The sequence below is a fragment of the Gossypium raimondii genome, chromosome 8, assembly GCF_025698545.1.
Source record: "Gossypium raimondii isolate GPD5lz chromosome 8, ASM2569854v1, whole genome shotgun sequence".
Taxonomy (NCBI): domain Eukaryota; kingdom Viridiplantae; phylum Streptophyta; class Magnoliopsida; order Malvales; family Malvaceae; genus Gossypium; species Gossypium raimondii.
In genome coordinates, this window is record NC_068572.1 from 61,084,592 (window position 1) to 61,106,363 (window position 21,772).

The window sequence follows — 21,772 nt, forward strand, 5'->3', positions numbered from 1 at the left end:
AAAATTTTCATTTAAGTCATTAAACTATTTGAAAGTTTTTATTCATTGAACTATTCGAAAGTTTTCGTTTATGTTTTTGTTTCAGCCACTGAATTATTTGAAGGTTTTGGTCACTCAATAACTCGATCTACTTGACACGATAATAACTAATCGAATTTTGTTTTTTTTGTTTTTGTTTTTGTAAAAACTTATGTAATTTGCAAGCATCAAAATCTCATTTACATTTGGAGTTGAGTGGCAAATTGCAATTATTTTGTCTCTCTCAACGAAAAGCTACTAAATACATGTTAGTATTTTGAAAAAAAAGTATATATGTATATTTATAATTAGGTTTAGGGTGTGATTACTAGAGATTAAACCTAAGCTCTTATACATTACAATACAATATTCTTATCACGAGACTGAGATACTATTACCATTTAAAACATATTTATATAAATATAAAATTTGTTAAAATAAATATAATATAACAAAATATATTATACATTATACTTTTATCATCGGTCAACACACGAGATTCACTAACAATTGTGTTTTAAATTATGTTTTAAATAAAATGGTTATATTATTAGATTGAAACAATTGTGTGTGCTGAATTTTAGAGCCCACCCATTTATTTAGTTTGATAAATATGATACAAATTGTTGGAATATTCTAAAATTGGTCCTTTTGATTTACTTTTTGAAATATTATTAATTTAATTAAAATATTTAAAAATGACAATTTTGGGATAAATTGGTTAACGGTTGAAAATTAATTTACTAAAACACCATATGATTGGAAAGTCTCATTCATGGTTAATAACAACTGTATTCTAAAATAGGGTTTTTGTTAGATAGTTTTGATGGGTATGTATAAAATGTTGTTCCTTCGTGTATCCTGATACGATCTCGTCCAAGGGCTCAACCGAATCTGTTTGTAAATCAATCGAGTACCAACTGCAGGTCCAATTACTCGAGCTTGGACGAGATCGTATCATATCCTTCCACAATTTGCCTTGAATGCTTTGATTGTATTTATTGTTAATCTTGTAAGTGCTACAGAAATTGCAAGGTTACAAGGACTTAAGGATGTTGCCGATTTCAGCAACTCAGTGTTTGATAAGCATCTTTGTCTTTGTTTTGTTTACTTGCTTGTGTTCCAATTGCCAATCAACTCAAGAACCTCAAAAAGAATATGTGAGTATTAAAAGATCAGATTTTCCAAATAATTTTCTTTTCGGAGCAACGACTTCTGCTGCGCAGATCGAAGGATCAGCTAAATCTGGAGGGAAAGGACCGAGTGTTTGGGACCAATTTATTCGAGAATTCCCAGAAAAAATAAAAGATAATAGCAACTTGGAGGTAGCTGCTGATTCATATAATCGCTACAAAGAAGATGTATCGATTTTAAAAGATCTTGGCGTTAATGCTTATAGGTTTTCCATTCCCTGGACAAGGATTTTGCCTGATGGAACTTTGGGTGGTGGAATAAATCAAGAGGGTATCAGTCATTACAATAGTTTCATAGATGAGTTGATTAAAATGACATCGAGCCTTTTGTCACAATTCTGCACTTTGATTCACCGGAAGCCCTTGAAAACAAGTATGGAGGCTTCTTAAATTACAGTATTGTGAATGATTTCAAGGATTATGCTGAAATTTGTTTTAAAACATTCGGAGATCGAGTTAAAAATTGGATTACAATTAATGAGCCACTAATTATGGCTAAAATGGGGTATGGCTTGGGAGTGGCTCCACCAGGCAGATGTTCAGATAGGAAAATGTGTCCCAATGGTAATGCAGCCACAGAACCTTACATTGTTGCCCATAAATGGTAATGCAGCCACAGAACCTTACATTGTTGCCCATAACGTTCTTCTTGCTCATGCAGCGGCTGCTAAGCTTTACAAAAAGGAGTACCAGGCAACACAAGGTGGACAAATTGGAATAGCCCTTAATTCCCATTATTATGAGCCATATTCAAAGTCATCACTTGATAAAGAGGCAGCAAAAAGAGGTATGGATTTTGAGTTGGGATGGTTTATGGAACCATTAATGCACGGAGAATACCCAGAAAGCATGAGAAGATTGGTTAAAGATAGGCTACCTGTTTTCACACCGGAACAAAATGAGCTTGTCAAAGGATCTTTTGATTTCATCGGCATCAATTATTACACCTCAAGATATGCTAAAAGCATTCCATCTACTCCAAATGCTGCACCAGCTAGCTGCTTGGTAGATCCAAATGTTAACGCCACAGTTGACAAAGATGGAGTCCTTATTGGTCCAAATGCAGGAGGGAATGTACTTTACGTTTATCCCGAAGGGCTTTATAAACTTTTGACATTTATGAAGAAAAACTACAGCAAAAACCTTACAATTTACGTTACTGAGAATGGTTATCCAGAGAAAAGCAACATGTCGATCTCCGAGGAACTAAAGGATCAAAGCAGAATTGAATTTGTTCAGAAACATTTACATCAACTCCAAATTGCAATAAAAAATGGTGTGAATGGCAAAGGATATTTCTATTATAGTTTACTAGATAGTTTGGAATGGGGAGATGCCTCCACCATCGGATTTGGATTGTATCATGTTGATTTCAAGAACTTCACTCGTTCGCGTAAGGAATCTGCCAAATGGTACCATAATTTTATTAAAGGTATAAAATAATAAATATTTCTAAGATGGAAATAACTTTTTCAAAGATTTTACTTTTGTTGATAATATATTTGTAAGCTTATAAGCCTTCCAATTTTAATATAATGGATACATAAGTTATGTTTATGTATTTTGTTCTAATACAGTTTTATGTTCAAGTCTCGCTCTCTCTATTTATATCAACACTATACTTTTTTAATACATTTTAAATACATTTATTTAGTAATTGAATTTTTTATAGCTCGAAATAGATTGTTGGATAATTTTTGTCAACTAATTTAGATTGATATTTAATAATAAAATATATATTATAATTTATATTTAAATTTAATTATGGGTTTATTTAACCTATTAAGCGGTTAAGTTTTTTTAAAAAATTGATTAGCTAGCTCTAAGTGATAATTGGACAATTAGTACGGTAGACCAATACCCATTGACGAGTAAAAGAACATACTTTAGATCCAAGTTGATCTAATGATAATCTTAAAGATCAGATAAGAAAGCTGTTTAGATTTTAGTTCATAGATTCATGATGTTAAAAGTTGTTTCATAAAAAAAAATAGAACGATAAAAGAGAATAAGAAAGAGAACTTTCTGTTGATGCAAATGCTTTTAAACTTCAATTTAATAACTTCAATTAAACTTTCAAATGCTTTTAAAATGAATTCATCTATTTAAAGGGTAAAATACCAAAAAAAGCCCTATTTTTTTAAAATTTACCGAAATGGGCCCGGTATTTTATTCTTTACCGAAATGGGTCATTTTCCCCGAAATCGCGTCCACGTCAGCGCGATGTCAGGGGATATGTCAGCAAATCGCGTCCACGTCAGAGCGAACCACGTAAATAATAAAATGGCCCATCCCCTGACATCGCGTTGACGTGGGCGCGATTTCGGGGAAAATGGCCCATTCCAATAAATAATAAAATACCGGACCCATTTCGATAAATTTTAAAAAAAATAGGACTTTTATGTGTAATTTGCCCCTATTTAAACCGAGTTTTGCCCCATTGAACTTTTCATGCAAAAAGAGAACCACGTAAATTTTGGATATTTACCTGGAGATATTTTGCATTGATAAATTATTTTGCTTTTTTATTTAAAAAATTAAATAAATATATATTGCCCATTAGAAAGTTAACAAAAAGTGCCAGATAAGCGGTCCGGTCTGGTCTCCCAGTCAAAGACACAATTGAAAATTCGCCACGTGTACCCTCAAAAATATCATCCCCCGACACTCCTTATATAAACACAATCAAATTCCAAAATTTAATTAAAAAAAACATTCTCAAATTCAAAAAAGAAAAAGAAAAAGATCCGTTGGCTCGCGCCTTCCTTAAACCACAAATTATATAAATAAATTTTCGAGAGAGAGATGAGGATACAGTGCAACCTGTGTGAGGCGGCGGTGGCGAAGGTGCTGTGCTGCGCCGATGAGGCGGCGCTGTGTTTAGAATGCGACGAGAAAGTCCACGCGGCCAATAAATTGGTCAGCGAACACCAGCGCCTCCCTCTCTTTTCTTCTTCTTCTTTTCAAATGCCTAAATGTGACATTTGTCAGGTAAGTGCTTCCAATTTTTTTTTAAAAATCGAATTAAAAGGTAAAAAATTTTATCATTTAACGTTGATAAAATCGACCCTTTTTTTATTTGGACAGGAAATATCTGGGTTTTTCTTTTGTTTGCAAGACCGGGCATTACTATGTCGAAAATGTGATGTTGCTATCCATACAGTGAATTCAGTTGTGTCATGTCATCAGAGGTTTTTGCTTACTGGGGTTGAAGTTGATGTTGGAACCAAAACTGACACCATTGGTGCCTCTTGTTTCAATGCTAAGTGACCTTTCAATATACACCAAATGTTGGAAGAGAAATATAATAAAACTGGAAAGCATTCAGTAATGGCAAATGGCAAATGGATGCTTCTTTTCTTGGCTTTAATCAATGGAAAAATGGAACATCTAAGGTGTAGTTTATTGTTCTAGTTTTTGTACTATGCTTAATGTTGTTTGTTCTAATACTAGAGAGTGGAGATCACCACCCATCTTCTTTAGTAATATTTCTGTGTGTCTCACCTACACATACAGACATCAGTGAGTGAAAGCACTCACCTGTCTTGCTTCCAATATTTTCCATGGTGTGTGTAACTGAGCAAGGACTGTATTGCACAAAAAGTTTCTCGCAATCAATCTAATGGTGTGAAAAATCCCTTTCCATGTGCAGTAAACTGGCTCCATGAATGAGCCGCTAAAGTCTTTAATACATAAGTTAGTCTTCCCACGGTTTTCACATCAAACTTCTGAAGTGTGGTTTTAACCCAACATCTCCATCCTTTCAATTTTCTTTTTCTGGTAGAATCACAGCTATCCCATCGGTTTTATGGTTTGAGTCTAATCTTATTTTAGGAAAGGATAGAATTTAGGTAATACTCTCTTAACAATGATAATTCTAAGATTTAAATTCAGAACCCCATTTTTCTAATCACTTGTTAGTATCCTCCTTTCAACTACTTTTTGTGGTTTGAGAACTTGCTTAACCGATGTCAACTATGCTACTTTCTTTTATGTTAATACTTTTTCAAACTCAAGATGAGTGTCTATACAAGAATGTTTCAATTTTTCACATGTTACGAGTATCTTACTTAAAAGAAAAATAGGACTTGGACATCGAAGATGTGTCGAAGAACCACCTCTTGTACTTCCATTGCCTCTTATTCAGCAAATGAGGTTAAATTCTTTAAATATAGCCTCTAATGATTTTTAATATCTATAAATTTTGGCATTTTAATATAAAAAAGTAGAAGGGAGGAAGTATGATGAGGTGTTTATGTATATTTTAAGTAGATGGAACCATAAGCTCCCATGAGGTCAGCTGCCACTAGGTAATTAGCTTGTTGAGTTATGGTAGGTCTTTGGTACGTGTCGTGGGAGGTTACTAGCGGTCTTGTCTTTGTAGACTGTCTTAGATTAATTTTGATGTGATTAAGCGAGATTCACATGTTGAGCATGCAAAGGACAAATGTCAATGGCCATATGAGACGAGATACATTTCATAGAAAAATTTCACTGATTAATTTGGTGAGGTCAATATTATACCGTTGGCTTGGCAAGGTCCTCGTATCGAGATGAAGAAATATAGCTGATTTATCAAAAAAAAAATTGTTACATTTTTTTTAGGGTAAACTAGATTAAGGTCTCTCAATGATTAGCAAATTTACACTTTGATCGCCTAATTTCAAAAAATTACAAATTGATTATTGAATCATTCGAAAGTCTAGCCCATTAACTTGGTAATGGAAGTAAGATGTGGGACTTGTAAATTTACAATTTGATCACTCAATTATTAGTAAATTTATAATTTACTCACTCAAATTTAAAAAAATTATAAGTTAGTCATTGAACTTTTAATAAGTGTACATTTTAGTTTCTCAATCTTTAAACCATTAGTGCCTAACCTGATAATCCAAACAACCCCAAACCCTAACAAAGCCACTGTCAACCCCATGGCTTGCCTCTAGTTCAACCAACTCAACAAACATTCATTCTTAACCACTCACCATTTTTCCTTTGGCCAAAATAATAACCTAAGAAAATCCACAATCAAATTATTCACACTGTAACGACCTGAAAGTCAGTGGTTTCGGAATCTCATTTTTAATATTCAAGCCTGTAAATATTATTATTTAATATTTACGAGGTTAGTATGAAATTTAATTAAATTTTGGTCCTTTAATTTTTTTTAATTGGATAGTTACTTAAGATACAAGTGTATCAATCCTTAAGTCAGTGGTGCTAGAAAATTAGGCTTCAGGATCCCGTTTCCATAAATCGGGATCGAAAATATTTTTATTAAATATTTAGGGAGTTATATTAGTAGTGAATTGAATTTTGGATAAGTAATTTTATTAAATTAGTGATTAATTAAGGTATAGGGACTAAATTGTAAAAGTAGTACAAGTTCAATCATGAAGGACTTTCTTAATAATAAAAAGAATTAAGGATCTAAATGGAAATTATACCATCTTATATATAAGGTGGACGGTAAGTGGATTAAATTCATTATAATTTTGAAAATAAAAATAAAAAGAAAATAAATGATAAATGGTTAAAATAACAAGACATAGTGGAATGAAAGAGAAAGTCCTTTCTTCCCCATGCAACCAAACTGTGAAGAGAAAAAAAAGAAAGAAGAACACATTCGGCCCTAAGGTTTTGAGATTTTAAAGATTGGTTAGTGTAATTTTGTTTTTCTTTTTTTGTAATTTTTATGTTTTCGAGATCTTGGGAATTTAAGTTTTATTGACTCGTGTGTTATTTTTCAAAACTCTTAACGTTTTGAAAATATTACATTGATGATTTCTTGAAGTTTTAGGTATTAAATTGATAGATTTTAAGCTTAGAAGTGAAAAAGAACTAAATTGTGAAGTTAATTGATAATTTTGTTTAATAGGGCTACAATTCATAAATTGTGAAATTGGTTGTAGAATTGAAAAGTAGGAGGTTCTAAATAGACTATAGTGAAATCGGATTGCAATTTGAGTTCTACATTGAAAGCTAGGTTAGTTCCGATTTTAAGGACTAAATTGAATAAAATGAACAATTTTAGGAGACATCCAAAATATAAAATTGAATTGATACATGCTTAACATAGGTTGTTATAAGGTATTTGGAACTGATAAATTGAAATTAATTATTATTTATATAGGGAATTGAACCAATCGGAGGATAATCACGAAAAGGAAAAATTACAAATTAGTCATCGACGTCTTGCTAGTAAATGTTTTGTCGGTAAGTTCATATGTAAATTACTATGTAAATTTTATGATATGTTTGATTATATTTAATTTTATTAGTTATATTAATTATAACTTCAATGATATTGGCTTATAAAGAACTAAACTATAAATTATGAATTGTATGGCAAGTGCCAATAGGTACATGGATGCTGGCTTAAATTGATTATATTTTTAATATTAGTAGATGATATGCTAGAATTATATAAGTTGGGAATGGAAATGTGGTATAAATAATTGGTGTCTTATTGAGTTGGGTGAGTTGGAACGATTATACAAATGAGAATGTTGTAGGTCGAAATCGTATGTATGTAGGGCTAATATATATATATATATATGTTTATTTTGGGATGATAGTTTCTGTTTGACCCTTGATGAATGTTTACTTTTGAAATGGTAAAGAATATATGTATGTGATGGTAGCTTGTTAAATGGCATATGTATCATTTGAATGGAAAATTTTGGTAGATTTATAATCAAATTGAACTTGATTATATATGACATATATTTAGGAGATATCTTATTATCTTGTTATGCTTTGTTTGGTTGAGAACTTAGTTGATATTGAACCTATAATGTAATTGGCAAATGTTTAATATGCACAAGTTTATTATCAAGTTGTGGTGTGTATATATATATATATATATATATATATATATATATATATGTCGGTTTCTAAGTTACATGACTGAGCATGAATGAAGATGTGTATGTGATGGTAGCTTGTTAAATGACATATATATAATTTGAATGGCAAATTTTGGTAGATTTATAATTGCTTGAACTTGGTTATATGTGGCATGTATTTAGAAGATGTCATATTATCTTGTTATGCTTTGTTTGGTTGGAAACTTAGTTGATATTGAGCCTATAATGTAATTGGCAGATGTTCAATATGCACAAGTTTATTATCATGTTGTGGTATATATATATGTCGGTTTCTAAGCTACATGACTGAGCATAAATGAAATGAAGAATTGGATGGTTAATTAATTAAAATGGTATGTTAAAGTTATTGTCAATCGGTGGCTTTGAGGTACATTGGTTAGTTGATTATTAGGTTATTCAAATAGGAATTTTTGTGTATGCTTTTAAGACGATTTTATGCAAGTTTTAGGTGTCTAAGACACTAATTGCAAAGGGTTTGAGTTTGGGGTATGAAAAGTAATAAAAACATGTGATTGTTGGTCATCTGGGAAAAAGGTATCGATACATTGGTTTGAGGTATCGGTACTTTACCAAATGAACATTGTTTTAAAAACGACAAAATGCCAATATGGCCTGTATCGGTATCTGGCCTTGGTATCGATACCTATACTTGAATTCTAAAACTTTTTCAGTTTGGTCCTCCTGCAAGCTCGGGATAACTCCAGAGCCCTCGTAAACTCATTTAAAGCTCGATTTTAATTGAATATTAATTTATGCATGAATTTATACATTGAATCGATGATGGAATAAATTGTTTCTATATTTGTATATACCTTGCAGGTGTTACACGAACTGGGTTTATATACAAATTTAGTCAATGTGTGGACCCTGTAAATGTGCAAGTTGTGTCAAGGCGCAAACTATCACTGTAACATAAGTGTGAACTGATTCTATAAGTAGTCATGTGGTAATTGATTTTGTCATATATACACGTACTGGCTTTGTCAAGTATGTGCAAACTAATTATATTCATTAAAGTTGTTATATGTGAACTGACTTGGTATGATGTGTAGAAGCGAGCTCTTGGTAAAGTATTTGTGCAAGTTGAACTATTGAAGTGTCCTATAGCTTAGGTCTGACGGCCGGATCGGGTGCAGGGTCTTACAAGTTTTGTTTACCTAACATGTTTATATCGAGAATGTTAAGCTTGGTAACTTCAAGTTATAAGTAAATGGTAGATATGTGCATGAAGATATACATATTTACTTATATTAGAACGATTAATGCTAATATTATCTTTTTAAATTATAGAAATACCATTGAATGCTTTACCTAGCATATGGATTGTTTTTCCCATGCGCAAGTTAGATTAATGCAAGATTTTCGTGCATCAACTTGAGCATCCAATCCGCAATCTCGGCCTTAGCAATGTTGTTGTTTCAAATGTTACTTATGGTTGGCATGTACCTAATAGATTAAGTTTCGTGGTAGTTGGATGATGTTTTAATTAAATGTTATACCTTGTATTCTAGTAGGAAAATATATATATTGGATTTATTGTATGTTATTAGGTGCTTTTATAAAATAAATATTGATTTTCTTTAGTATGATTAAGGAATGTTTATTGTCAGATAATTATCATATAAATTGTATAATTAAATTGTGAATTGACCGCAGTTGCTCCGACAATGAATGTGTCATCCCATTGCTCAGACTTGACAATCGGGTCAGATAGGGTGTTACGCACACCCCCTTTCCCCGAAATAACAACCAAATATCACTACAAATCAAAGCAAACATAAATACAAATAAAAAGAAGGAAGATCTTGTTTCAACGATCCCAAAAAGGACCCACCGAAGTAAAGGAATAAAATAAAATCAAAGAAAAGAGAATAAAGATATAAAAAAGAGACTCAAACATGTAAAATTCAATTAGGAGTTAGTCGAAGAGTTTTAAGCAACGAAGGCTCAATCCAAAAGGTTAAGGAAAAAGTCTCGCTAAGAAGAGGAACATATTAAAATCAGTCAGTCATTCAATGATGGTGAACAGAGATGAAAGAGCTTCTTCTTTAGGGCTTTAGGTTTAAATCAATGAAATTTAAGGTCATTTAAGAAGAAAAAAACTAAACCATTAAGTTGAAAGAGAAGGAAAAATTCCAATTCAATGTATGATTCTTTTTGTTGGAGAAAAAGACCAAAAAGTGAAGAGATTGTTGGAAAACAACCACCAATATTTCAAAACCCTAAAATATTAAAATAATTTAATGATCAATTTATAATTTTAAAAAAAATAAATATGACACAACTATACTATAGAAATATGACAAAAAATAATTAAAACGCAAAACAAAGGATCATAAATTAAAAAATAATATCTTATTAAAAAATAAAATGAATTTGACAAATTAAAACATTCTGAACCAAAAGTCACTCTCAAAAAAATATTATTATATATTTGTCTCATTCCTTGGAAGTTAAAACTCGTAAATTCTTACACAAAAGTTTCAACAGTTACGTATTTTAATAAAATAATAATCTTATAGAAATAAAATAAAATAAAAAATTGTATTAATCTATCACCTTCTTCCACGTAAACCGACACGCGCCGATCATAGACAAACCAACCGGTTCAAAACCCCCCATAAAGCCCGAAGTGCCCCCAAAAAACCACCACAGCTCCGCCGGAAAAAAACCCAAATTCCCTCCAAAATGAGCACCTTCACCGCCTTTTACACCGCCTGGAGCGACCAACTCCAACAACTCCTACGACAACTCTGTTCAGCCCCAAAACCACCCACTACCCAAGATCACCTTCACCACTTAAACCACTTAGTGAACAAAGTCCTCTCCCACTACGCAGAGTACTACAGGGTGAAAGCCGCCGCCGCCGAACGCGACGTCCTCGACATTTTCGCCGCCCCCTGGGCTTCAGCTTTCGAGAAAAGCCTCCATTGGATCGCTGGGTGGAGACCCACCACGGTTTTCCATTTGGTTTACACCGAGTCAAGTATTTTGTTTGAATCCCACATCGTCGATATTCTTCGTGGTGTTCGGACCGGTGATCTTGGTGACTTATCGCCTACTCAGTTCAGGTTAAGCCGAAGTACTTGCATGCAAACCAATGGTTTTTATTTTTTTGGGTCAAATTCTATAACAAGCCCCTCTACTAATTTGTTAATAGTTTTTTTTTACTATAATTTGGTTTACCCTTTTTTAAAATTTGTAAAATTGCCCTACTCAAGCATGCATGCATAACAAGTTTTAGTAGTTCATACTTCATCATACATATAATATTCTTTACAATTTTAGTTGTTTTCATTATTTTATTTTATTTAATTATCCTTTCAAAAAATATTTTATTTAATTATGTATGTAAAATATTGAAGTATAATGTTAATGTAAAATTTGAAAGAGAAGAAAAAATGTTGCATGCTGTCATTATAAAATCTATATAATTTCAAAATTATTTTTATTTAATATTTTACTGAACTTAATAAAGGGATAAAACAACATTTAGTCCTTGATCTTGACATTTTTTTTCAATTTAGTCTTTGAATTTTTTCCACATTAATCTTAAAATTGGACAATTTTTCTGTTTGTCATATTTGTGACGATGTTGCATTTTGATACTTTGTCACATCGTCTAAAATAATTTTTCAATAGAATATGACAGGTCTTAATGTGGAAAAAAATGATTCTCGGAAAAAATTCAGGGACTAAATTGAGAAAATTTGTTAAGTTCGGGACTAAATGTTGTATTATCCCTTTATAAAAATGGAACAGGCGAGTGAGTGAGCTACAATGCGAAACGGTGAAGGAAGAGAATGCCATAACCGATGAATTATCTGAGTGGCAGCACAGCGTAAGTGATCTAATGGGAGCAACCACCGACGTTGACAAAATGATCGAACGGTTGGTAACCGTTGTTCGAAAAGCAGATGATCTACGGTTGAGAACGCTCAAGAGAGTGGTTGACTTGTTGACCCCACAACAAGCTGTAGAGTTCTTGATTGCTGCGGTGGAGTTACAGCAGGGGATCAGAGAGTGGGGAATGAATCAGGACCGTGAATGCAGTTACTGATGTGTCGCAGTGATTTTTTTTCCTGAATAAATGTGTCCACTGATTTAGGGTTTGGGGGGTAAATTATGATATGTTCTTTTTTATTTTGTGGGGTTTTTAATTAACTCTGAATTTTTATGTGAAGAATGGATTTCTTATGTTGCACTTCAAATTTGGGTTAATTATCTTTTTACTAAGGTTATTTTTGGTTGACTAAATTTATAAATAAAAAGGAACTTCAGATATTAAAATGCAGACAAAATAAATGTTTAAAATCGAATTTTATTTATAAGTTCTTTATTTTTTTAAAAATAAAATAATAATTCAAGATATAATTATTAGGATATGAATACAGTTGAGGCACAGCTTATTTTGTGGCCAAAGGTTACGCCGTACGTGTCTTCTCTGTGAGTGTATTGCAGCATGCATGGCGACACTTGTCGTTAGTATTATATGTTATTTTAAATTTAATATTTAAGTATTTTTTGGAATATGTTTGAGTAACTACAAAGTAAAGATGGATAAAAAAAATTAAAATATAATTAAACAATACCCACCATTTTTGATAAAATTTTAATTTAATCTTTTAAAAATTATAATTTTACTCTCGTATAAATTACAATTTAATTTCAACGTCCCTAAAAAATTTTGACATCACCCTTGCACACGTAGCAATAGTAAATATGAATGCTCAAGTACCCAATTCCTAAGCCTCGGCAAATACCAAAGTCTCGTATATAGTATAAGGGGATAGATTGCATTTTGGCTCATCTACTTAATAAATGAGTAAACTAATCCATTTATATGTACATCAAAGAATAAATTAGTCATTTTGTTAAAAATTTGTCATTATACGTCAACATGAGATAAACATGGCACGTCAAATGTCATTGTCTGATTATTTCATTACCTACGTCAATTTTAACAATACAAATGGATGATTTTTTAATAAAATAACTAATTTACTATTTTATTTAACATACAAATATTAATTTACTTATTTTTAAATAAAAGAGATAAAATATAATCATAATCTTAATATAGGATTCTCCATAATACTTTTACCTAATTTTTCCATGTTTCGATGTTTAACCATATAAAAGCAAAGTTTTTTTCGAGAAATTAAGATTAAAATATATAGTTTTGTACAAAGATTTGATCCTATGAATTTAGAATTTTGTAGACAAGATTAGTAGGTAGTCATACAACAAATTTCAAGGAAGGTTAATGTTATAGTGCATGAATTCGTTAGTTCGATGAGGAATTTCCTTGCGCATAAATGCTCAACATGCAATTACTTAATATTTCGGTACTCTAAAATTTTCAAGGTTAAAATATTCTTCAATTTGTTGTAACTTTTGGATATTTGAAATTTAATCTCTTTATTTTTCAATTTAAAATTTCAAAATTTTGTAATATTGTTATTAACTATCCTGTTAAATTTATTGGTGTGACATTTTTAAATTAAAGAAATTGTCACTTAGTCATACAAACAATAAAATGATATTGTAATAGACATGAATTTAACTGGAGTATTTTAACAATATTAATAATTAGATTTGAATTTAAATTTAAAAAGTAATAAGATTAAATTCTTAAAAATAAAAACAGTAAAACTAAATTTCAAATATATAAAAAGCGTAAAAAGTTGTAACATATTTTAACCACCTTTAAATGTATCTTCCATTATAGATTAATTTTAATCGAGTTCTATAGAAAGTCGTTGTATTATGTGTTATTGATTGATTTAGACTGTGTTCTTTTGGGCGTTTGAAAATTACTTTTACATATAAAAGTACTTTTGGGTGAAAAGTAATAAAGAACAAACTTCGGTGGTAGTAAATTTTTAACTTATTTAAAGTACTTTTGGGGCAGATGAAAACGCAAAATTTTTTAACTTTTTCAGCCAAAAAGTACTTTTGGGCTGATTTTTTACTTTTTTAGCCAACACACACGTTAATTCTTTTACATTTTCTCCTAGAGATTGACCATAACCATATTTGTTAACTAATCTATTGGAATATTATCCAAAAAGCACTTTGTTTTCATCTTTGGTTCTTTGCTTTCATCTATTGAAATATAATATTTAATTATTATATTTAAATATTTTAAATATCATTTATATATTCTAATTAAATTTAATAAAAAATTAATATTAATTACTTAAAATATTTAAAATTAATATTATATATTAAAATATTAACAATAAGTTATAATAAATTATTTTTTATATTTTTATTAAAATATCATAATATTAACTAATTTGGACATTATTTAAATACATATTTGTTACTTTATAATATCATGTCTAAAATGGACATTTTATTATTCAAAAGTACTTTTTGACAGCAATACCAAACACTCAAATTTTTCAAAAACACTTCTCAAAAGCTTCTTAAAAGCACTTTTCCATAGCACTTTTCAAAAGTAATGAAAAACTAGCCCTTAGTTCCTCTTCTATGATTTAACCATCATAGTGCTGTTACCTTTCAAAATATATATTTTCAATTCCAAGGCCAACAATTTTCCACTAATTCTATCATATAATTTTGAATATTTATTTTAATTAAAAATTATATACATATAGAAGTAAGAAAATAAAAGAAATATTTTTTAATTTTAAGATTATTTTTATTTGCAAACAACTAATATATCTTTTAAAAATAATTTGAAAACAGAAATTTGCAGAATCGGACATAAATTAACATAAATTTGTTGACCTAATAAATAAAAAATAGGAAATAATTTTTTAATAAATTTAAATATTTAATAGATTTGAAGTTTCCTTTTTTAGAATTTTGGGTGAATTTAAACAATAAAAATAAAACGACAACTCAAACGGAACTCATTTTAGGAAATATAACAGTCAAGTCTTCATCATAACGAATTAGCGACCGATTCAAAAGTAAGAAAACCGAAAACAAATAAAAATATCCATCACCACCAATCAAGTGCTGCCACGTTTCAAAACTCCAAATTCTTATTTGTCTTTCTTCCCTTTATCTCACCGCCACTTCATTTTAACGACCATCATCAATTTTTCCTCCAAATTTTTTTTTAATTCGAACAAAATCCCCCATCCATCTCTGCTTTTGTATCTTTCGATCTTTTTTTCTCTCCAAAAGAAAATTTTTTAGGCACCAAAAAGCGAAAATTTATTCTTCGAAACGATGTCGTGTTCTTCGTCTTTCAAGAAATCATCGTGCCTTTCGCGGCGGTTGTCGAGATCGTTAAGATCGTATACAAAAACGGCGTCGTCAGGAACAATTTCGACGGCGGCGAGTCAACCGGAATTTAATTTGGCTTCGGCGGAGGAGGAAGAGGAGGGAGGAGAATCGTGGTCGACGATGCTGCCGGAGTTGTTAAGCGATATACTAGAGCGCGTAGAGGCGAGTGAAGATCAGTGGCCTTCAAGGCAAAACGTCGTCGCGTCCGCTTGCGTGTGTAAGAAGTGGAGAGAAGTTACGAGAGAGATCGTTAAGGCTTCTCCTGCTAGTGGAAAAATCACTTTCCCTTCTTGTCTTAAACAGGTAATTTGAATTTTCCTCTTAATTTTCTTTGATTTATTTCTGTCATTGAATTTGATATATACACTTTCTTAATCCGGCATTGCTTTATCAGGTAATATATAGGAATATCTTTAAAGGTTTAAGAATTTGTAATTTTAGAGGCTTTTTTAAGTGTTTTTTTATTTTAAATTTTTTTAGGATTTCAAATTTCTTGCAGCTCGACAATTTGTGCTCTAGTGTTGAAAAATTAGTTCATTTTTTGTTCATTTGTTTCGATTTTAGTTTGCGGTAATGTCCTTTATAGTTAGATCTTATCGATGCAATTTTTTTTCTTAGCATCAAGTAATTTTAAGGAAATGTATGAGGCGAAGAGGTTCAAATTTTTGAATCAAATGACATTTTTGAACATTTATGTAAGTAAATTATGCTTTGAGGGCTAGAATTGTTTTCTAAGCAACTTGGAAATCTTGTGATTATCCCCCCCAAATCCCAATCATCACAACATGATCTGTTGCTTTGAGTAGTACAAAAGAGAATTCAAAAACAAAATAAAGCTTTTAGAATTGCTGTCTTTTGTGATCTTCAAGTCCTATTTGCTACAAAGATGAATTGCTTTTGTGGTTGCTGCTATTGAAACGGGAATGCATTTAGAATTTACAGTTACCGATCAATGGATTTGTTTCAAGTTCTTTGGCTTATTTTTTTATTGTTTTTTTTTTCTTATTGCAGCCTGGTCCGCGTAATTTACCAAACCAGTGTATTATAACCCGAAACAAAAAGAATTCAACGTTCTACCTTTACCTTGCTCTTTCACCATGTAAGTGATATTTTGGTGTTCAGCGGTAAAACATGATGACAACTTAGGGTGTGAAAAAGATACTTGCTCCCAAGCTACTTGGGTTTGGCTTGAATTTGGTCCGGTCATTGTTGAGCTTCCGCTCGATCTATTGAGCAAGCTGAATTTGAGCATCCTAATGCTCAACTCAAGTAGCTCACGAGACTAATCAAGTTGAGCATGGGAATGAGCTCTTTTTTTACTAGGTAAACGAGCTTAATTGAGTGAGCTTAAGTAATTTGATTTTTATCTCAAATTCAGCACAAGCTTTTAGTGCAATTCAGTCGAGCATCAATCAACCCTTGAATTTTGATTCGACCTCGAGCCTTTTACAGCTGTTTACATGCTATGTTTAGAAGTGAAAAGGATAGCTGGGGAGGTCGAAAGGGACATATGATTCTTTTTGTCAAAGCTTTTAAATTACATTTTTGGCCAAAAAAAAAGCTTTTAAATTACATTTGACTTTTGTACAGGCAGGCCATAACTGTGCTGACCTAATACCTTAGCTTAAGTCAGCTTGACTTGGTCTAAATCTTGAAAATATCTAGAATGGTTGACTATCAATTTGCTTGAGTTAATGGTCTTGCACGCCCTTTGATTATAGAAGGGTAATGATTTAGTCCTTTGGACCTGTCTATACTACAGATGGGATATCATTATCTTAGATTTAGAGTTAGTGCCCACCCACCCCTTTCACTTGAGAACAATGTATGGTGGCAGCTGCTGATGTTATTTTATTAGAGCTGGTCTAGTCTTCCCTGTATCCAGTCTATGACGTATGATTTTTTTTGGTAAAAGTATCATGGAGGCCTCTATATTAGAAGTTAGATTGTATTTTGCCCCTTTTTAAGCAAAAAATGAGCAAATTAGTCTCTATACGTTAAATCAAAGAGCAAACTATTCCTTTTAGTTAAAAATTTCATTCATTTCTATTGTTAAAAATTGGCGTTGCTGATGGAATAACTAAATAGTTACACATGATGTGCCACGGGTACCTCATGTTGACATATAGGAACCAATTTTTAATAATAGAAATGGATGAAATTTTTAACAAAACGAACAATTTACTCTTTGATTTAATATATAGGGACTAATATTCTCATTTTGTAGTAGATGAGACAAAATGCAATCTAACTCCTAATATAAAGGCCTCTATGCTTCTTTACCCAATTTTATTTACTAATATCTTTAACTAATGGACCGATGCTACATGCATTTGGGCTTTTCTTTTTCTTGTTTTCATATTTTAGTAATGCTTTGTGCCTGTATAATACCATTATAATATAAGTTTGTCACCAGATGTGATTTGAATTCTTAAGAACAAATAGTGTTCACTGTTATTATCCAATCTATAGCAGTTCTCGTTTTTTATTGTTGTAAATTGTCATCATGCAACCGGACGGTGGTTGTGGTTGAAATCTAGCTTAGTAATCTAGCTTAGTTGAGTTATTTTCCCGATCATTTGCAGCATTTACCGACAAGGGGAAGTTTCTGTTGGCTGCAAGAAGATATCGACAAGGTGCTCATATCGAGTATATTATATCCCTTGATGCGGATGATCTATCTCAAGGCAGTAATGCCTACGTTGGGAAGTTGAGGTAAGGGGTTCAAATTTCGTATGAGGTATTTTGTAATATGAATTTTCTCTTGCTGACATGTAGGAACTCGGTTAACAATATGCTCTTTGAATTTAGTGAATGTGTTTATTTGTTCTTTGAAAAACTACTTATATTGTGCATTGGAAAGCATTTTTTGGCGAGTGCTTAAATACATTTAAAATCTTTGCAGTTCGGATTTTCTAGGCACCAACTTTACGATCTTTGATAGTCAGCCGCCTCACAGTGGTGCAAAGCCTGGAAGTAGCAGAGCCAGTCGGAGATTTGCGAGTAAGCAAATCAGTCCCCAAGTCCCGGCCGGCAATTTCAAGGTTGGGCAACTGTCTTACAAGTTCAATCTTTTAAAATCAAGAGGTCCTAGGAGGATGGTTTGCTCGATAAAATGCCCTTTGCCGGAAGAAAACACTGCTGAATACAAGCATTTGGACAACGGCAAGATGAAAATGCCTGCAAACACCACCTCCAGCCATACAGTTTTGAAGAACAAAGCTCCAAGATGGCATGAACATTTACAATGCTGGTGTTTGAATTTCCATGGACGTGTAACAGTAGCATCGGTGAAGAACTTTCAACTGTCTGCTACTGTAGACCCAAACTCGGGAGGGGAAGTAGACAACGAAACGGTTGTCCTCCAGTTCGGAAAAGTAGGGGATCATACATTCACCATGGATTATAGGCAGCCTTTATCAGCCTTTCTTGCTTTTGCCATCTGCCTTACAAGCTTTGGTACAAAACTGGCTTGTGAGTGATTTTATTTTTGATACGTACATTATTTATATTCCATAGTAACAAGCTTTAACATATCTTTGTTTTCCACTAAATATCACCTTTTAAGTTTCTGTAACTATTGGCTGCAAATTATATATATTTTTGAAGAACACACTTCATTTCATGGTCACCACAAAGTCCAAAACACTGTTCTTACAAGCAAAACCATAACGGTAGAGAACAATCATTTACACCACAAAAGGAAAAAAGACCCAACTTGCCTTACTTCTTACCTCGCAGCTTTGCACCAAGAGCCCTCTCGAGTTTACCGATTATCTGTTGGTTAGGAATGGCTTTTCCAGATTCGTACTCTTGTATGATCTGAGGTTTCTCATTGATCAACTGTGAGAACAAGAAGAAAGATCCAGTGAAAAAATTTAAGATCAAATCAGTTCATCGACAGGAAAACGGGGAATAAGCATATGGAGAGATAAGGGAAAAATACCTGAGCAAGTTGTGCTTGGGTAAGTTTCTTTTCCACTCGAGCATGCATGATGGCTTTCTTCAGTTCGGTTGGCACTCGATCATCTGGTCATAAGTTTCAACAACGATAAGAATTTACAATGGAATCATCATTCTCGAAAACTAAAAACTCGTTATGGCGGAGATTCACAGAAATGTTTAAAAAGGTTAGCCAAGGTTGTTATAAAAGAATATGGCAAGTTACAAAAGCAATACTAATTCAAACACATACCCATGTTCGACCCATACCCGAGTGCCGAGTCAGTGCAATGTGGGATAAATCATATAAGATCACTCCAACATCCAGGACAACAAACAGAGAGAGAGTAATTCAGGGTGTGCAACTAAGTACATATCACTATATTTAAATTTGTATTGCTTCTTAAACCTAGGGGAATGAAGAACTGAATTCAAAAACCTCTCCGTATCGACACCAAAACCATTCAATAAAAACTACCAGCTATAGAAGATTAAGCTGGGAATTTAGAGTACTGTCATGGATGTATTTTCGATCGCTTACGAACAAAACAACTTCGAACCAATCCCATCTAAAGACAAACACACAAATTCCTTTTGAGAAATATAAAAAAGGATCTTCATACATAAGGACTAAACCATTTCGGGTTTTTCTAATACAATTTCTATTACTACCCGTAACCTCAAACCCTTAAAACCAAGAAAAGTACGTACTCGACCCCACGCCCTCCTCTTTGTTGCAATGGCAACTGTGCTAACTGAGCTAAGCTATCAATCAAACCATTATATTTTAGATATTATCTACAGAATATATATATAAAAACACAAAAGAAAGATGAAATTATTTCTTACGAGCAAGATTTTCAGTTTCTTCATCAAGCTTCCTTGTGTTTAGAGATGTACTACTTGATGCGGCCCTGTTCGTCCCTGCATTTGCTGCAGATTTCCATTTAAACAAAAAATATATTTTTTTTATCATTAAACAAAAGAACCCTAATTGAGATTTATCATATTGGGAGCTTTGGTCCGATGCTCTTTTAAATTGATTTAAAAAATTGCCTTTCAAATGAAAAGGGTAAAAAAAATACATTTTTTGACGGATTCGATCTCGGCACCAGCACGACGAGCGGCGTTTACGACTTTCTCATCCTTCTTGGCGGCGGCGGTTGGGGCTTTTTTACGAATAACAACGGGTTCCCAGTCTTGGGTTAAAGGTCCGATTCCGGCCATTGTTTGTCAAATGAAAAAGGTAAGGTTTTTAGGAATCTTATAACAGTGATGAGCTTTATTTATAGAGGTGAACATATTAAAACCTAGGTCGGCCCATGGTATTTAGATCCGGGCTGACCCGTAAAATACAAAAAAGAATTTTAAAGAGCAGTACATTGAGAGCAATATTAGGGATTGGGACTAGAAGTACTCATGGGTCGGGTCGTGACAGGACAGGTTTGGATCGGGTCTAATATTGACATACTTTATGTTTATCTTAGTCCCGCCCGACCTAAAATATGGACTTAAAATTTTGTTTAAACCCTCTCATATTTGTAAAAGATTAACCTAAGCCTATTTTAGACCCGACTATATTATTTTTTAAAAATTATTTATTTATTTTATTTTATTTTATATTTAATATTTAATATTTTATACATTTTTTATTTATTAAAATTTTTTATATAGTCATCTTAACATTAAAATAATGTTTATATTAGAATAGTATTATATATTTAGTATAGGTTTATTTTTTTAATGTGTTTTAAATTACATAATATATATAAAAATGACATAATATAAAGTATTATAAACTTAAAAATGAGTTAGGTCGAGCTTGGGCCTTGAACATTCAAGCTAAAGTTCGGCCCATATTTTAAACGGACCTATTTTTTTTTTACCCAAGCTTAATATTTTTGTCCAAACCTTCTTAAATTTTGAACGGACCTTCGGGCTTGGGCGCGTAGCCCAGCCCATGAACAAGTCTAGTTGAGACTAACAATGAACATCAATGTACATTTCTTCTGCAGCTTTTGCTAAGCAATCAACCACCCTATTTCATTCTCAATACACATTAACTATATGCGATTCCGACTAATTTATCATTAGGTTCCCCTTAATATGGTGCAGTTCTTTCAAACAATATGTTTCTAACAAAACATCTCGACATCTAAACTTCCAAATTTAGTTAAAACCATCCAGAATGCCCAAAATTCTACTTTAGGTTATTATAATAAAATATACTTTAAATAAAACAGATTAATGATTGAATGAGATATTTGAATCATATGAATATACAATATTTTAAATAATATTCCCCAATAAATAGATAATACTAACTTCTTTAATAATAACAATAATAATTAAGCTTAAAAAAAACAAACCACTAGATTTCCTCTTTCTCCTATAGTTAGACCCCTCATTGGCTTGCAAGCTTAAATGCTGTAAATTAGCTCAACATGCCATGGATGCCAAATC

General features: G+C 32.1%; 5 protein-coding genes across 6 annotated transcripts; 4 read left to right on the forward strand and 1 right to left on the reverse strand.

The window, feature by feature from the left end:
- The first annotated feature begins 1,070 nt into the window (after positions 1 to 1,070).
- Positions 1,071 to 2,778, forward strand: LOC105792807 (beta-glucosidase 12). The gene is given in 3 exon segments (XM_052635408.1): positions 1,071 to 1,521; positions 1,524 to 1,798; positions 1,839 to 2,778. Coding segments are annotated over 3 exon segments (1,542 nt in total). The 3' UTR covers positions 2,655 to 2,778.
- A 1,144-nt stretch (positions 2,779 to 3,922) lies between these two features.
- LOC105792811 (B-box zinc finger protein 22) lies at positions 3,923 to 4,816 on the forward strand. The gene is made up of 2 exons (XM_012621607.2): positions 3,923 to 4,202; positions 4,299 to 4,816. Exons 1-2 carry the CDS (start codon positions 4,017 to 4,019, stop codon positions 4,479 to 4,481), a joined length of 369 nt encoding a protein of 122 aa, XP_012477061.1. The 5' UTR covers positions 3,923 to 4,016; the 3' UTR covers positions 4,482 to 4,816.
- A 5,880-nt stretch (positions 4,817 to 10,696) lies between these two features.
- Positions 10,697 to 12,322, forward strand: LOC105792810 (protein DOG1-like 4). Its single transcript, XM_012621606.2, has 2 exons — positions 10,697 to 11,172; positions 11,864 to 12,322. The coding sequence occupies exons 1-2, from the start codon at positions 10,790 to 10,792 to the stop codon at positions 12,159 to 12,161; spliced, it is 681 nt and encodes a 226-aa protein (XP_012477060.1). The 5' UTR covers positions 10,697 to 10,789; the 3' UTR covers positions 12,162 to 12,322.
- A 2,883-nt stretch (positions 12,323 to 15,205) lies between these two features.
- Positions 15,206 to 18,921, forward strand: LOC105792812 (tubby-like F-box protein 7). The gene is made up of 4 exons (XM_012621609.2): positions 15,206 to 15,670; positions 16,379 to 16,466; positions 17,953 to 18,082; positions 18,273 to 18,921. The coding sequence occupies exons 1-4, from the start codon at positions 15,311 to 15,313 to the stop codon at positions 18,847 to 18,849; spliced, it is 1,155 nt and encodes a 384-aa protein (XP_012477063.1). The 5' UTR covers positions 15,206 to 15,310; the 3' UTR covers positions 18,850 to 18,921.
- A 37-nt stretch (positions 18,922 to 18,958) lies between these two features.
- On the reverse strand, positions 18,959 to 20,582 carry LOC105792813 (multiprotein-bridging factor 1b). 2 transcript variants are annotated; one of them, XM_052635086.1, is made up of 4 exons: positions 20,395 to 20,582; positions 20,159 to 20,233; positions 19,314 to 19,396; positions 18,959 to 19,210 (listed from the first exon to the last, which is right to left on the reverse strand). In XM_052635086.1, the coding sequence occupies exons 1-4, from the start codon at positions 20,534 to 20,536 to the stop codon at positions 19,091 to 19,093; spliced, it is 420 nt and encodes a 139-aa protein (XP_052491046.1). In that variant the 5' UTR covers positions 20,537 to 20,582; the 3' UTR covers positions 18,959 to 19,090. The 2 variants fall into 2 exon arrangements, with proteins under 2 accessions (XP_052491046.1, XP_012477064.1); XM_012621610.2 differs by having other exon boundaries at positions 20,159 to 20,242; positions 20,395 to 20,578.
- Between the last annotated feature and the right edge of the window lie 1,190 nt (positions 20,583 to 21,772).